General features: G+C 37.8%; 3 protein-coding genes across 6 annotated transcripts in view; 2 read left to right on the top strand and 1 right to left on the bottom strand.

Annotated features, from left to right (window-relative positions):
* The first annotated feature begins 452 nt into the window (after positions 1–452).
* Positions 453–5,615, top strand: LOC126915967 (DNA ligase 1). Of its 2 annotated transcripts, XM_050721255.1 has the most exons (16): positions 454–934; positions 1,004–1,057; positions 1,234–1,320; positions 1,441–1,511; positions 1,585–1,943; positions 2,033–2,204; positions 2,272–2,398; positions 2,467–2,639; positions 2,704–2,927; positions 3,224–3,352; positions 3,666–3,805; positions 3,879–4,080; positions 4,169–4,375; positions 4,436–4,652; positions 4,710–4,945; positions 5,027–5,615. In XM_050721255.1, exons 1-16 carry the CDS (start codon positions 864–866, stop codon positions 5,396–5,398), a joined length of 2,841 nt encoding a protein of 946 aa, XP_050577212.1. In that variant the 5' UTR covers positions 454–863; the 3' UTR covers positions 5,399–5,615. The 2 variants fall into 2 exon arrangements, with proteins under 2 accessions (XP_050577211.1, XP_050577212.1); XM_050721254.1 differs by having other exon boundaries at positions 453–934; positions 1,004–1,320.
* A 22-nt stretch (positions 5,616–5,637) lies between these two features.
* Positions 5,638–7,302, top strand: LOC126916007 (THO complex subunit 6 homolog). The gene is made up of 5 exons (XM_050721342.1): positions 5,638–5,885; positions 6,084–6,311; positions 6,385–6,552; positions 6,624–6,786; positions 6,873–7,302. Exons 1-5 carry the CDS (start codon positions 5,767–5,769, stop codon positions 7,191–7,193), a joined length of 999 nt encoding a protein of 332 aa, XP_050577299.1. The 5' UTR covers positions 5,638–5,766; the 3' UTR covers positions 7,194–7,302.
* A 289-nt stretch (positions 7,303–7,591) lies between these two features.
* The window catches only part of LOC126915991 (uncharacterized), an 83,410-nt gene continuing 73,402 nt past the window's right edge, over positions 7,592–17,599 (bottom strand). For all 3 annotated transcript variants that reach the window (XM_050721318.1, XM_050721319.1, XM_050721320.1), the window contains 5 exons: positions 9,558–9,813; positions 8,805–8,989; positions 8,447–8,719; positions 8,094–8,367; positions 7,592–8,021 (listed from right to left, as the gene is read on the bottom strand). In XM_050721318.1, the coding sequence (XP_050577275.1) occupies positions 7,669–8,021; positions 8,094–8,367; positions 8,447–8,719; positions 8,805–8,989; positions 9,558–9,813 (1,341 nt within the window). In that variant the 3' untranslated portion in view covers positions 7,592–7,668. The remainder of the gene's footprint in view (positions 8,022–8,093; positions 8,368–8,446; positions 8,720–8,804; positions 8,990–9,557; positions 9,814–17,599) is intronic.

Raw genomic sequence — 17,599 nt, 5'->3', positions numbered from 1 at the left:
TGTACTTTGATCTCGTTTATTATAAGCATTCATTTTTTAATCTTGCAAATCTTAAATGACATATATTAGGTTCATCTATAAGATCATGTTATGTTCATTTTATATTAAATGCAAGTGAACATTTACCTACTAAATATGTCATACGTTATTCAGTAGCTTTCGTCTTTTCTTTTTATTAAAATGTAAAATTTCTCAACAAATAAATATTGCAATGTAGAAAATATTTAATTATTTCAGATAGTCTCAAAGTTCCCGTCGCAAAAATATACTGAGTGCCATGTGAGTCATATATGGTCCATGCTGAACTTTCCAATTTAAATTTAAACCATTGTATGTTTATAATTTATATAAAATAAATGATACTGGATATGGTGACAATTGAAAATTGTTTCTTCCAGATTTTACTAATAATAATCTTTATTAAGCAAAAATAGCCTACGATTCAAAGGATTTTTATATCCTACAGTCTGTCCAACGAGATAAGGCAATGACATTCGAGTATCAGTCAACAGTTGTAGCCACAGTAAGTCAAAGTCTCGTTTCGTTGGACATAAGGATATAAGTACGATTACATCAATGAGTGTCATTACATGACGTTTTAATTTAAGACCTCAATGTATCAGTTCCATTGACTGTACAAATGAATATGTAACAACTAAGTACTGAATATATATAAATTTTATCTCGGAAATTTTACTCAACGAATCTTGAAACTCGATTTTCTCGAAAACAAAATCTAAAGCGAAAAGATTATGTTTTTTTCTTCGATTTATTTTTGCATGTAAAACACCTTTCTGGTCAGTTGTGCCACCCGTTTTCAGGCTCTATACAAATTTCGATAAATATACCATGACCCTAGACCCATGAAATATGCGCGGGAACAGTACAGCAAGATAACCATAAAAAGCCTTAGAATGGCACAACGTAGTATAACGTATGTAATTTAACAAAATAACTTATGCACTATTTTAATATATTTATAATATTTCTTCTTATTTAACAGGTTATTTTTTTCGAAAGCAAGTACGAAAGATAAGACTGAACCTAATAATACAAGGTACGTGGATTATTTTATCCAAGTACGATTATGTATACTCGTATTACGTTCAATTTGAGATCAATTGTATTCAATAATATTTATTCGCGATCTGTGATATTTTTAAGTAAACAATTCCAATTGAATGCTTTTTTCCCTATTGTAAATAATGTTCTTAATCGGATACTCGCTAATAGCAAAATTGTAAAGAATGGAGACCAAAGCAATTCGGGAAACCCTAAACGAAAAAGAGACGATAGTGGAGATAGCAGTGAAACTGTCAGGTAATTAAATTTAATTATAGCAATTTTTATGAAATAGTTGACTAGAATTGATAGTGTATTTAAAATTTCATGTATAATATCAATATAAGACATTCATCTATCAATCTATTTCTTTTTTAGTTCACCTATTGGAAATTCCTCAAGGAAGAAATCAGTCTCAAAATCTCCTTCACTACTGAAGAAAGTAAATGGTAAACTATATATGTAATTAAATAAATGTATTCTATATTTTTTAGTTTTCTTGATGTTATACCTATATTCTAGGAACACCAAAAATTAAGCTATCACCAACAGCAACAACTATGGAAAAAGAAAAAAAAAAAAGCAAAACTCCACTTACTGCTACTAAAAAGAAAAGAAAAGTCAATGAAGTAAAAAGTACCCCTAAGAAGAGCGATGCAAAGAAGAAATTGAAAGATCTGTCAAGTGATGAGGATCAGAAAGAAAATGATTTAACTGTAGAGAAAAAAACAGAAACAAGTGATGAATTTGAATCTTCAAAGTCTTCGCCTAAGGAATCTAAAACTAAAAAAAATGTTAAAAATATTGAAAAGAAAGCTACTAAAAAAAGGTCAAGAATAATAGCACCTGTCGATTCCAGTGACGAAGAAGAACATAATCTAGTATATATATATATATATATATATTTTTTTTGTACATATTTATATATGTATATACATATGTATGATTATTAATACATATTGATTAATAGTTGCCAGAGAGTCCCAAAAAAGCAAATCTTGATGTGGAGGAAAATAACCCAATTAATGAAGAAGAAAATTCTAATGAGGATGTTCTAGATATTCAAAAGGACAGCGAAGAAGAAGAAAAGAAAAAAGAAGACAATATAGAGAAGCCTACGAAGAAGATACATAATTTTTTTGGTATTTAATTTATCAATATGTTACTAAATAAATAAATAACTATCTTAACAAACTTTATATCTTTCAGCTCCAAAAGAGAAAGAAAGTACAAACAATACTGATAAAGATAAGAAAAAGTCCTCCAGTCACTCTTATAAACCTAGTGCCTCGAAATATGACCCAATAAATGATGCATTTTGGAAACGGGGAGAAAAGTATGTCTCATATTTTTTAATAGTGTATCATTTGTTGCAATGGTAAAATAATTGTTTAATTTTTTTAGGGTACCATATATTGCGTTGACACGTACCTTGGAATTGATCGAAGATACAAGCGCTCGATTAAAAATAATAGAAATTTTATCAAATTATTTCCGATCTGTAATAGTTTTAAGCCCAGATGACTTACTTCCAAGTATATATTTATGTCTCAATCAATTAGCACCTGCTTATGAAGGTAAGCCAGATATGTACGTATATCGTTTTATTCTTTTGTTTAAATATGATAACCTTCTTTTCAGGGATTGAATTAGGGGTGGCAGAAACAAATTTGATGAAAGCTATAGCACAATGTACTGGTAGAACATTAGCTCAAATTAAAGCAGACGTCCAAACAGTTGGGGATTTGGGCATCGTAGCAGAAGGAAGTCGTTCCAATCAAAGAACTATGTTTCGTCCTGCTCCACTGACAGTATCGAATGTATATACTAGGCTGAAAGAGATCGCACAAATGACTGGTTCTGCGGTATGCATCTATTAATTTAGAGCAGTGCTGTTCCATTTACATTGGCAGGACGTGAAATGCTCGTTCTTCAATTGATGAATAAAATGTGTGTGAAAAAATGAAACTATCAGATTCGTATATCTCTCTTCGAATTTCGTAAAGCTAGTAACCACAATACGGGCACATAAATAAAGACACATAAGAGCTTTCGCTTATGGACGGCACTGATTATAATTAATTGTAATTACTTTATATCAGTATTATAATCATACAATTTCAGAATATTTTTATTGTAATCATGTAATTTATTCTTACAGTCTTTAACTAAAAAATTGGATAAAATTCAATCGCTTTTTGTAGCGTGTCGTTTTACTGAAGCCAGATATCTGATTCGGTCCCTAGCCGGCAAACTTCGAATTGGTCTAGCAGAACAATCTGTGTTACAAGTAAGTATTAGATTGTCCAAAAAGTTTCTTTCATTGTATGAGAAAATAATACACGCACAACGTTTTTTGTTTTATATTATTTTGTCGAATTACGTACGATCCATTTTGTTCTGTTGAGATAAACACCGCGACATTTCACAGACTTGGTTTCACGTTTGTATGAAGATGTACTGTTGTAAAAAACACGTTTGCGAAAGAAAGACACTTTTCGGACAACCTAATATATTTATGCAAAATGATTTTTTCATTAAGTAATCTAAAGATAGTGCTACAGTATGATACAGAAAATCTGGTAAAAAATACATGTTTATAGGCTTTGGCACTAGCATGTACTATGACACCACCAATACAAAGTTATCCACCGGAAGTTTTAGACGTGAGTAAGAAAATGTCAAGCGATGCCTTTAAACAAAAGTACGACGAAACTGCGCTTACTCTTAAAACAACATATTGGTAAGAATTTGTTTCTATTTTATATGCCAGAATTGAATACTTTTATACGTATGATAATAATGTTTATTTTCAGTGAATGTCCAAATTATGACAAAATAATTCCTGTTTTATTAAAAGAGGGGATTGAAGAATTACCAAACAAATGTAAAATTACACCTGGCATACCTATGAAGCCAATGTTGGCACATCCTACTAAAGGTGTGCAAGAAGTATTAACGCGTTTCGATGGGTTGAAATTTACTTGTGAATGGAAGTATGATGGAGAAAGAGCGCAGGTTTATTTTTCATAATTATATATATTACAGAATGGAGGTAGTATGTTACAAGGAAAGAACATACTTAACTTTTACAAATATTTTCCAGATTCATTTAGCCGAGGATGGTAAAATTAATATTTACAGTAGAAATCAAGAAAATAATACCAGCAAATATCCTGATATTATAGGAAGATTAAAAAATACTCAAGGTAAAGAAGTTAAAAGTTGTATCCTTGACTGTGAAGCCGTAGCTTGGGATAACGAGAATAAACAAATCCTACCTTTCCAAATACTCAGTACAAGAAAACGCAAGGTATGCAAAATGTATAAAAAATTACTTTGAAAGTTTTACATATATCTTTGTCGTTCTTAGGATGCGAACGAAGCAGACATTAAAGTTCAAGTATGTGTGTTCATGTTTGATTTATTGTATTTAAATGGAGAACCACTGGTACAACAACCTTTCATAAAACGTCGTGAATTATTGAAAAAGAATTTCAAAGAAGTAATTGGAGAATGGAAATTTGCAACTAGTTTAGATACTTCGACTATGGAACAAGTGCAAGATTTCTTAGATGAATCAGTCAAAGGTTAGTCTCTATTTAATAATAAATAATTCTAGAAAAATATATAATTATATTTAATAGGAAATTGCGAGGGTCTTATGGTGAAGACCTTAGAACAGGATGCAACATACGAGATTGCTAAACGTTCTCGGAATTGGTTAAAATTGAAGAAAGATTATTTAGAAGGTGTGGGTGATACATTAGACGTGGTTGTCATTGGTGGCTATATAGGCAAAGGAAAAAGGACAGGAACCTATGGAGGATTTCTTTTAGCTTGTTATGATCAAGAGAATGAGGAATATCAAAGTGTTTGTAAGGTAAATGTCATTAGCTTTGCAATGTTCTAAACGTTTGGATAAATATAATTTTAATCCTTTACATGTTTCTTGCTTATGTAGATTGGTACTGGATTTAGTGAAGAAGACCTTCAAAAGCACACAGAATTCTTCAAAGAACATATAATACCACAAACTAAGTCCTACTATCGTTATGACTCGTCTCTCGAACCTGATCACTGGTTCGAACCAGTTCAATTATGGGAAATTAAATGTGCAGATCTTTCTTTGTCACCTGTTCATAAGGCAGCCGTTGGTATTATTGATCCAGAGAAAGGAATATCTTTGCGATTTCCACGTTTTGTCCGCATTCGCGATGATAAAAACAATGAGGATGCTACATCAGCGCAACAAATTGCAAATATGTACAATAGTCAAGAGCAGATAAAAAATCAGACATCATCAACAAAAGTAGCTGAAGAAGACTTTTATTGAATCTAACGTTTTACTAAATTTGCGTTATGCGGATAAAATATGCCTTCATTTTTTTATAACGTGGACTGTCTATAATGTATCAACAATTGAAATATTTTGTATGTATGTTGTACTTTGTTTGATGATTATTTTCTCAATATATGTACTTTATTTACACATACTACAAAAAATTGTTTTGAATTTATAGATTACTATTCAATAAAAACAGTTTGTTATACCTCTGAATTTATAATCTTTCCATACATAACTTTTAACTACGCGGTAGACTACAAAACTTAATAAACTCTTTTCATTCTTTTTGATGAATTGTTTCATTGAATTGGATTTCTAACCTTAACTTTTTGAATGCAACGAAAGTTGATCAACAAATGATGTCGGATACAATTAATCAAAAATTATTTTATAACACTGTATTGTCACAAGCTTTCTCCCCGGATGGAAATTATTTATTAGCTGGAAATATTTACGGAGATATTTCAGTTTTCGAGTAAGTAAATATTTGACTTAAATAGTCAATAGTATGTAAATACAGGTTATGTCGACGTCAAAGAGAGCGTATAAACAACATAATATAAATAGTAAAAACTGACAAAAGATTTTGTTCAGTATTTAAAAATCTTAGGCAATGTCAAAGTTAAAATTATAATTTAGTTTATTCTTTAGTTAAAAGAATTTCTTTTTGTAGGTTATTGAAAGCTCTAGGACCGCATAAAGTCGAAGAAAATGAATTACAAGGCCCCAGTTATCATTTCACTGCACATCCCGATCAACAAGTGGAAAGTATGGTTTCAACAGACAATTTCTTAGTAACAGGAACATCAGGAGAAATATGTGGATGGGATTGGAAAATAGTTACTTCGAGTAAAGCTCCAAAAAGCAAAGTATCATGGACCATACAACTTCCAGTTAATAAGTAAGATTATATGATAAAATTTTGGATGAACGATGTCGACTATCTATGATATTTAACATGAGTTTATTTTTAGGGACAGTTACGAAAAACCAGATGTAAATTATTTAGTATATTCAAAATCAAATAACATTCTGTATGCTGGTTGTGGTGATAATAATATTTATGTAATTACTCTAGAAGATGGTAGAATATTAAGAAGCTTAGAAGGACATACAGACTATATTCATTGCCTATCCTTAATGTATGTATAATATAATTATTAATAAATAATACATAATGTAGTTTGTACGTAAAGTTTTTCACTTTTCACAGGGGTAATCAATTAGCTTCATGCGGCGAAGATGGAACAGTAAGGTTGTGGGATTTACGAAAAAGAGAAAACACCAATATATTAACTCCACATTTAGTAGACAAAGTTGCCAGACCAAGATTTGGAAAATGGATTGGCGCCATAGACTTCACGGAAGATTGGCTGGTACATACTTTTTTTTTATTTCTGCAGAACATATATTTATTTTAATGTAACGATTAAAGAAAACTTGATACATAATGATTATTTAGCTATGTGGTGGTGGTCCAAGTTTATCTTTATGGCATATGCGTACGATGGAAGCAGCTACTGTGTTCGAGCTTCCGGACGAAGGCATCCACGTGGCAAACATCTACGAAGAGCGTGTAATAGCTGCTGGAACGGCACCTCACGTTTACCATCTAACTTATCAAGGAGAAATGTTAGCTAAAGTACCAACTTCCAGCAATACCGTATATAGTATTGTATATCAGGAAAATCCACAAAAAGTGTTCAGCATAGCCGGTTCCTCGAACAACATAGACGTCTGTACGAACTTTAATTACCGCGAGTTAATGTTAAAGTTTGCTTAATAGAAATAAAATATTACAACAGAAAAACCTACCGATTGATTTACAGAAGAAAGTGATCTCATTATGTATGTATATATATATATTTTTTTTAATAAATATATTAATACAATATGCATTTTATAAAATACGATATAAAACTTTTTACAAATATACAAGTATCTGTTTGTTAGTTGTGATTTCTTGCAACGCGGTCATCCTCAGCTTCGGGTAGATTCGACTAATAGATCATTTATGAAATATGTATAAAGAAACACAGTTAACATCCGTCTAAAATTAGTTGGAAACTTAATAGCAAGTTCTCACTGTAAGGAGCATTATGCGTTTTATTTGGAAAAAAGCAAAGTTTAATTAAGAAATCGAACGTAGAAAAATGTTAAATGACAAATGATGCGGTGGTATATAATACAATGATAATTTATTTCCGAATGGTATTGAACGAGCAACTAATTTTAGACAAACAACAGCAACGTAAGAGTCATAGAAAGCCATGACCTGCTATCACCGCAGGTATAAAGCCCTCTCTGCCGTCTCGGGAACGGACCCAGAACCAATCACTGACGTGATCGCTAAGTAGTGCAACAACGTCACCCTTGGAGACGCTCAAAGCGTTCCCACCTTGACCCTCATAATCGTTACGTATGACGAGTAAAGTATGCCGAGATCCTTTGGTTCTAGCGTTCGCCGCGGCCCTGAGGTACAATCTGTCGACACTGCGTTCTCCGCAGGCTGACACTGCATCCCTAGAACCTCGTTTTACCCTTGGATTTCTGCCTCGAGCTCCGCATTCCGATCTTGTATCTCTGAGCTTTTCCGTATCAGTCATGTTACCTGGAAGGAACAATAGACTAATGAAAAATGAATTTTAGAACCGATACTATTGGAAATGAATTTTTAAATTACCTAAGGGACGAGGAAATACGTCTGTTGAGTCCTCCCAACAAGGTCCTCTGGTTGGTTGCGGTAATATCCCCAATGGTAGACAAGCTGCGTACCCGACGTACCCTTCCTGGCCGTGTGGAGTTTGAACGTATAGCCAGGTTTGGTTCTTGAATACAGCATTCACCACTGTTCCAAGAGGGAGAGCCATCTCGTCTTGAGTACCACCTTGAGTCTGGTACAGGACGGATGGAAACGAGAGGACCACGGGAATATTGGCAGGTTTCTCTATAGAAGCCTAAAGATGTGGAATATTTTCCAAAGTAACGTTGTAGAGGCCATATCGTCTCGTTGTTAATAATTGAAAAAGTACTTACTTTGGTGAGATACGCATCAAGATCGGCGATTTCATAGCCAAATCTGCTCGGAGGTCTGGGCTTGTGGGACCGTTTGGTTCTTCGATGTCTGTGCTTCTCTCGGCCACTAGGCGTGGACGTTGACTCACGAGATACGAGAGATGGTTCGGACACTGCCCTCTTAACTTTCTCCTTCTCCTTCGCCTCCTTTAGCCCTGAAAATTCCTTTTCTGACTGCTTCTCCACAGGACTGTCCAACGATCTCTCATTGGCCAGTGCCTCCTTGCCGATAGGCTGAAAGGAGGACGATAATAAACGTGAATGTAAATTGTTAACGCGTTGTGTTTTCCACGTTGAAAGATGTTAATTAGAAGAGAACCTTTTCTTGAACTTCCACCTTCTCCGTCCTCTCGATCTTTTCTATTCTATGCAGGACTTTCTTTTCTCGCTTCTCCGTGTCGACATTCTCCTTACAACCATCTTTTTCTTTCACGCTTTTCACACTCCTCTTCGAGGATCTTTCCTTACTGTCTCGTGACAAGCCCTCTCGATCGCCGTTCCCACCTATACGAAGATAACATTGTTTCTTAGAATTCCACGAAGTAGCAAAATTACCGGTAATTTATGATATTTATTCTTCTTGCATGGAGCTCGTGTCATTTCTCCTCTTTAGGAATCAAGTATACGTATACACGACTTAAGTTTCTCAACTGGTATTGCTCGACCTCGATTTTCTGTACGTGCAATATTGCCTGATTCAACTTTTCCATTGCGTAACTGCTATTTAATTTAATTTTCATACGGTTAGGTTTTTACTTCGCCTCGAATTTCATACGCGAGGTTCCTATATTTGGATTATTGCCTGACCCAATTCTGACCAAAGCTCCATACTCGACCCGTTACTCGATCTCTTCGGTTCCTCCCTTCACGTGCGAATTATTATTTGACGCAATTTTTCCACATTCGGACGAATGCTCGACCCTCAAAAGGCTTTACGTTCGTCCGAAATTTCCCGCATCTAAAGCATTGACCCAACTTTTTTACGTTTCACTCGAACTCCGTTATAACGAAATCATTGCTCCACCATGCTTCCCATAGTTTAGACTATTTCTTTCGCTCATATTCCACGGACCTGCGTTCCCATTGGCGGTAGAATGACTGTTGTTGGACGCAGGTTGCTGTTGCCCGCGTAGCACCCAGGTCAAAGAGATTTTGGGGCGCAACAGAGTGCTTGGCCGTTGCCCCATGCTCCTCGGAGGTACGAAGGGCGTCGAGGGCGTCGCGGGCGTCGGCGATCTGGGCGGTGACGGCGACCTCGACGAGGGTGTCACTACCTGTAAAGGACAGTCCGCCACCAGGTCCACCGTCTGCACCGAACAGCCATGTTCCTGTAATTCCAACATCCAACGTTTAATTCGCTTTTACGCGTCGGGGAAAAACTCTTAACATCCGTCAACATTTGTATCTTTCGGTTTCTGTCCTCTTTGTAAGAGGAAAATACGTCGTGTTAACTGGTTGGTATAACCAGCTCGAAACGAGTACCACGTGTGCTTCTTACACGAATGTAAATAGACGTGGCTGTACGGGAAATGAGCGCTATTCAAGAGACTAGTTTGCGTTACAGAAGTGCACTTCCCTTTACAAGAGATAAATAGAATGACTACCGGCTGAGGTTCGTGAATAATCAAAGGACGTTTTAGAAGCGAAGTGTAAGCGTAGATCATTCAGAAATTGAAATAGGAGGCTCGTTATAGCTGTTGTTAATGTAATTTCCAACCCTGGCAAAACCAACTCAATTGTTCACTTGATTGTAGCAATTTGTAGTTTGCGCGATTGCATCAATTGAAATATTCTATTTTTCTGCCGTATGAAAAATTTGTCCAGTTTATGAACGTGTTATTCATTGAACGAGATTTATAGAAGGCACGTTAGGAGGTACTAATTCATCCGATCTAAAACTGTACAATTTCCGTATCTTCGACCGTGAACGCTTTAACGAACAAACAAAGTAATCGGAGAATTATTTTTCACGTCACTTTTCATTTTTGTACTCGATTTTCTCGTCAATTTCTGTTACGCTCGATCAAGGCCATAGGATTTCGTCGCCTTGTAGATTATGCAATGAAACCATTCGTAATAACGATATTCTAATTATTTCTAGCCATATAAACGTATTTATTTTCATACGTATTATATGTATTATGCATATTCACCGAATCCCTATAACGCAACAATTTTTAATAAATAAAATCTGTCGTGTAAACTGAGACTACGTACCTATGACCGGTCTGCTAAGGGTTAAACCAACAACTTAAAACTCGGATCACACGTTCAGCATTTCCCATAAGATCATCTTGTGCCCACACCCGCATGCCTCTCTAATTTATTAAACGACAAACGCGCTAATAACGAGTTGTTATTACTCGTCGCTGTTACTTACGACAACAACGTCCATAGGTTCGTTTGCTCTAAGATAGGATATATATTGCACTTCCGCGAGCTTGTGCCACGATGGGTCGGATCGCGGTAAATCTTTCGCCTGTGCAGCTCTTTCTACAAAGTGGATTATTAATTCGTCTCATAGGCGTTCAATTAGCCCGCGGACTGGCTCTGGCGGAAATGAATTATTCGTCGACGCACGCTTGTCCCCGGCGTGGTTTACCGTGTCGTGGAAATTTACGGCTGTCGACTCGCATAAATATCAGCCATGGCCACCGTGAAATTTACGAACGAACGTCACGGACCGCCTCGTAAAATTTCTACGCCGCGGCGGCCTCCTCTTTCCAACTCTTGGGTCTCGTTCGTTTTCATAGGAAACAATGAGACCCGGAAGTGGAGGACTCGCGCCACCAGGGACACTGCGGTCTCCCAAGAATCCTGTTGTGGTTACGGTGGTTAGGAGCATTTTTCTTCGTTAGATTAACACACTTTTAGCCAGATTCTAAACTAGAAACAAGCACGACGTTTTTCGATTATGGCAAGAGCTAAGATGTGTCGTATCATTTATCGTTATTAATCGACGTAATTTAGAAGTTAACGAGAAATTGAAATAAAATTAAATTTTGTCTATTTTGTCCAGCTAGCGATAAATGAAAATTGACTAAGGTCGTTGACTATAGTCGTTTAATCGTCGTGCATTCCGAACAATTGTCTTTTGTTACCAGAGAACTAACCCCAATCGATTCAACCCTCTGTACCTTTCCCACTCTACAGCGGACACATCGATAACGCGAATATCAAAAATTCATAGATATTTATCTTTCTTTTCCGAAAAGAAAAATTCTGTATCGAAGAGATAGGAAACTGGAGCTGCTGGTTGATAATGTAAGAATCGATACGATAAGAAACTGATATTGCATTATACAAAGATTCTTCTAAGAGTTTCACATTAGTTAAGAGAAGAATCCTCTTCTCGCGTTACAGCGTTTAAGCCAATCCTTGAACATGTCTTCCCTTAAGAAAAGAATTCACCTTTTGCCATATTATTTCATAACCGAAACCGATTTACCGTTACATAATACCATTACGAAAATTCCAAAGAACAACACATTGGCAATCTATCAAGAAAATAACCCTCCTTTTCTCACATTATCCTATAGCTGAAACCACTTTAATTCTATTACGAAAATTCATCTAAAAGAACAACCCGTTCATTTTCCATTAAGAAAAAAGCTGCTCCTTTTTTTTCTTCTGGTGTAATCGCGCGGCTCCCGACTTCAAGCACGTTTCCATTAAACGAATCGGGGCTCGCGACTATCCGTGCAATCTTTCAACAGCGTTTCATCCTCTCGCGTGGACCGATCTCCGAAGACATTCACGTGGCCGTTGGACCCGGGCTGCAAACGCGTTCCTATGAATTATTGCACCATTAACGTGAATAATCGCGCCGGCGGGAAAATTATATAGTAATTTGTTCACGGCTGATCGAATACGTCGGAAATTTTATATTCTCTCTTTTGCGAAGGGGTAATGAAGCGGGTTAGCCCCGGGGGAAAAACGCGCTTTGCAACCCCGGGACTCTCGTGGCCATGAAAAATGAAGACGTTTCACCCGGGCCGGGCTTTCGATTTTACGCGGTGAATGGGCCGGCTAAGTAGCCATTCTGATGCCCCCGGAACGCCGTTATAATTTATACCGAGCCCTTTGTGTTACGCGCCACGAGATGATTCTTCCGGTGATCGGCCGACCGATTACCTCGAAACTACTTTCACCGCTCCTTTCTTTCCTTTTTCTTTTTCAAATATATCTTTTTCCTCGGTTAACACGCCGACTGCCAACAGTGGTCATCGGCGATCCACGTTATTCCATTTTTTAGGACGACCGGAACAAGGTAATAAATTCCATGGACCAACAAATTTTCAATAACGCGAATGCTTTGGATAACGTAGCCAAAAAAAGATGCGCGAGTATAACGTTTTGCGAAAGTCAAATAATAATTTCTTCCACCTTTACGGATTATGTGATTAAAAGATGTTCGGAGATAGAGAAATTCTATGCTTCGACCCCTAGGTCCTGCGGAACACTGGTGATTTTTAGTCGGTGATTTTCAATTATTTTCAATGATAAATCGAATTTTCATTTAGAATATTTTGGAAAAATTAGAGAAATATATGGACGGGTGTGCTCGTTCTAATTCTAGATATACCAAAGTATATTTGTAACGTTTCGCTAGCCTCGAATTAAATAGTTCGTTAAAAAAATTGATAAGAGACATTTCGTAAGCGATAGCGTTCAAACCTTCGATTTCTCAGGACATATAACAAATACACGGGTATAATAGAACCGAAAGACGCGTCTATTTATCTCTACACAGAACGAAAAAATCGAAAACTGTATATCGAATTGTACGAAATAATGGATCTTTCCTTATCTTTCTCTTTCTCTCTCTCTGTTGAAATAAACATCCAATATACCTCTAAACCAATCGGAATAGGCACACAGAACTCTTAGTTGAAAGATAACTCAGGCGATACAATAGGAACGGCAGGCGCGCAACACGTCCCATAAATCCTCGTGGAAGATCCTGGGATCGGTACTAACCAGGACCGTGTCCTCGTTAACTTCGATTTCAATAAGCGCCGAACGGGACGCAAAAAGGTGGAGACAAGACGAAAGAGAAGCGTTTCACTCTCGAGTAATTAGGAATCTACTCGCTTGGTGGACTAATCAGCTGGTCGGAGTCCTGAGAAAGAAATAAGTCTGGGCAAGGTGGAGAAGAAGGAGGGTCCGGTTTAAGTGACAGAAAGGCTGGTCCATGGCGCGAAGGAACACGCGAGCTAGCCCCGGGTGACAAGTTAAAAAGGGAGAGAACGTGATGGCGGCGCGAGCCCAGGCAGTAACCTCCTTCTTCTTCTCGGATCATGCTAATGAAATTCTCAAGATATCTATCTCGCGCGCCACTGTGCACGGGACATTAGTTTAGCGTCTCGCTCGCGGCCACCTCGATCTTATCTGTCCACCTTGGACGCACGGTATCAATTTCCCTGGAACGTGAAACGTACGGACCATGTGGTTCGTCACCCGATTCGCGTTTCACGAGTCCCGGCTACTGGTTGCTCTCTTCGCATTGCTCGGCGTAGGAATTGATTGGAACGTGTTCAGGTACGCACAGACGCAGCCGCTGATTTAGTCGAGCGACGAGTAATTCAGTAGGTTAGCGTGTGTGGACGCTAAAACTTGCCTCGTCAGACGTTATTAATCGAGCAAATTTGTATCTGAAATTCGTATTAATATCCTGTACACTTTCTACGTAGCAGGCGATCTTGTGGCGGTTACTCGTTACTTGGTTAAACTAGTGGACGTGTCTGTACGAGCTTTTATAGCTGCTGACTTTTAGCCTTGGAACGTTACAGCTGCGTGATACGTTTTCTTACTTGAGATTCTTTCAGCAGTTTGCGAGAGACGGGTGTCTTGGTGGGTTTGACGAGATCGATAGGTTAATTGAATTATGTTGTTCTATCGAGTTGCAATTTTTACGGATGATCTTGCAGGTAAATGGTGCTTTCGGTCTTTGTTTCTAGTTTACGATCACGAGAAGCGATATTAATCGGCTGCTTGTACGAAAAGAATAGGACGCTCGTTCATCACCGTACACCTTTAGTCGCTTAGTCGATGATCTTTGAATCAACGTGCCGCGGCATTCCCACAATAACGAAGCTGAAGATGCAGAAAATGGAATCGACGAGTCACGGCATAGAGACGTACATGAAGACGTTGCCACTGACTTATGCACCTCGCATGCTATTGAGATCCTTTGATCCCGCCGAATCATTCTTACGAATACGTCATCAAGTCACGCGAGGCATTAACGAATTTTTAATTACCATGGTATTCCCCCTCTCTCACGCAAGTTTTAATTTCTAATGACGAAACAAAACGACTCGTCGTAGACGTAACATCTAAGGGAGCTAACTGATATTTGCAAACTTATTCAACTTTTGCCACAATCGAAATCTCTAAACATCTCTCGATTACGATTTCTACGGGCAACGTTCGAATTTTCCACCATCGTATTCGTCGAATGATCGTTGAATTAAAAAATACAAAATTTTCTACGATTCGAATGTACGACTTGGAACGTGTGAAATTCGCAGAACTTGGCAACAATTTTTACAACGTGAACCCGAGTCCTCGTGAAATCGCGATCGGTGCAAAGGTCAGCCACTCACGCTGCTCCGGAGGAAGAGAAGTGGAGGCTGGATGGGCCAAATTGCAAGTTGCTCGAGCGAACCCTGGCTGTGTCTTCCTCCGCTTCCTCTTCGCGAACATCACGTACGAGAGAGGAGAGGAAAGAAATAGAACGAATCGAATGGAACTCTCTGGGGAGCGTGAGAATGAAGATTCTGCCGGCGCGGCTCCGAACCTGTGATTGATTTAAAGGTCACGCGTTTCCACGTTTTTACTCGCGTGTTCGCAGATCGTCGTTGGTTCCCTTCCCGGAATATTTAACCTCTTCGACCTTTCCGGCCAAGAGTTTCTCTCGTAGCCCCGTTCCCTGTTGTCCGAACGTCCATCGAGTAGACCCTCGGCTTTCCTCTTCCCTTTCGTTTCGCGTCCGCCTTTCTCCGCCGGCTGGCGCGATGTTAATTACAACCTCTTAGCTCGAATTACCGTGCACGCCACCACTTTTCCCATCCCCCTCGCTCGATCTTCTCGCGTTTTCGTCTGAAACGTTCCGTTTCTTCGTTTCGAATATTTCTCGCTGCTAGAGACACGGTTTCAGCGTGTAATCGTGCAACTCGAGTCCTGTCAGCGCTAGAAATATCGTAATTTATTGTATCGTGTTTATTCCTTTCAGCCTGGTTGCCTGGAGATCGAGCTTGGTTTTATATAGTTGATAAACGTGAAGCGAAATTAAAGATAGACTTACAGGCATCTACAATAGCGTAAAGATATATCGATTCATTGGTTATCCCTCTGTCTCTAAATACTTTATCTTCACATAAACATTACTCCCATTCACCCTTTGTTCATCCGTTTATTCATTTCTTCGTTCGTTCGTCTACTTTCTTCTTCTGCTTGTACTTTATTTCCTAATTGTTGAAGTGGTCACCACTTCTAGGAAAACTCCACATCTGGTCTTTTTAGCTTTCTCAAGCGCTGAAGCCATCGACAGCACATAGACAAAAGAATAGCAGGGAGGCAGACCATAAACTGCAGACAGGCGACGTTGACTTCGGTGTTTTCAGTTATAAAGTAACACTGCTAGCGTGCGGATCTGGACCAGCTCAAATTGTATTCCTGTATTCCACTATCAAGTTAAATATATATTTTGTATCTTACACTTTATCCACGCGTTTTTCTCTCTTTATATACTGAATAACCTCAACACTAATGATTTTACTTCTCTTCCTTAGCTCTTGTCTGCTGCTTTCATGCAACCCTCTTTCTTTGTTTCCTCTTTTTCCTATTGTCAGCGGTACGAGTAACGATATCTCTGCTATTTTTCGGGATCCATAAAAATTGTTTAAAAGATTTGTTTCTCGCCTCTGAAGAGGACGAACGAATCCGTAAGAGTTGATTTTGCGAGGGTGAGAACTCGTACGTTGTAGCGATGACTACGGGTAGCAAGAACGTATAATATTTCACAGATAAACTCTGAGAAAGTTCAAGTTGGTTTGATCTTTATTGTAATATAAGATTAGATGGGAAAGGAACCGTATCTACGATAGTTGCGAGGCGGAACTTTGATGTTTGCAACATCGATACGTTATTCCTAGTAATGGTCAGGAAATTCTCTTTGCAACGTTATCCACGAGCAACATTAGCGAGAAATGTCGCGAACGCGGCTGCTTCTATCTGCGCGATCGACAAACACTGTAATCGATATACAGAGGAATTCTCTATAGTATACTCGAACCACTCTCGATAAATTCAATGAATTAGAATTTCCATTTTCTTGGCAACAAAGTTGGAATTAACGAGCTTGCAACACGACTACTTAAGAAAACCAGTTTACAGAATTTACTATTCCACTTAAATGGTCTTGATTGTTCTTCCAATGTCATTAGTCTGCTCTTGAACCACTAGAATCTTAACCGATTTAGTCGAATGATCTTTAAATAACCTTAGCATGACCTTCTTCTATGTTCAAGCGATCTCGTGACTTTGGACCATCTTTCATTCAAACGATCTCGATAATTACACGTCTTTGTCACGTGCCTAATACTTTTGTAAACAGCTTTTCGTGAACAATTTTCAGTGGTTTATCACTCCGTGAATTACACTTCCTTCAAATATCTGCTACTTTTCATTATTATCTTCAATTATGTTGTTGTATGTGTTAAATTATAAAATATATGTAGTATCGTGGACGAGGGGTCTGCGGGGTGTCATGCGAATTACACAAGCGGTTGCTGAGCTGTGCGTGGTGGGGCTAAGACAAAAGATACGAGGCTAAGACAAAAGACAAGGGGTTGCTAAGGGACATAAACGAATTAACAGCAATATGAGTTGAGAAGCCAGAGAGTGCGAATTGCGTTGTCGAGATAGTGTTGCTAGCGTTGTCGAGAGAGGGTTGAATCCGTGGTGACGAGAGTTGCAAATTAATTATCTAGTTGTCTTAATTATAATACGTTCACGTTAAAGAACCATCGTTTCTTCTTTAATTAACATCTGTTTAATCTATTTATTGTAAATAAACTAATTATAGTAATAAGATAATACATATATTTA

This window comes from Bombus affinis, chromosome 5 (assembly GCF_024516045.1).
Source record: "Bombus affinis isolate iyBomAffi1 chromosome 5, iyBomAffi1.2, whole genome shotgun sequence".
NCBI classification, from domain to species: domain Eukaryota; kingdom Metazoa; phylum Arthropoda; class Insecta; order Hymenoptera; family Apidae; genus Bombus; species Bombus affinis.
This window is presented reverse-complemented; position numbering and strand designations above follow the sequence as displayed.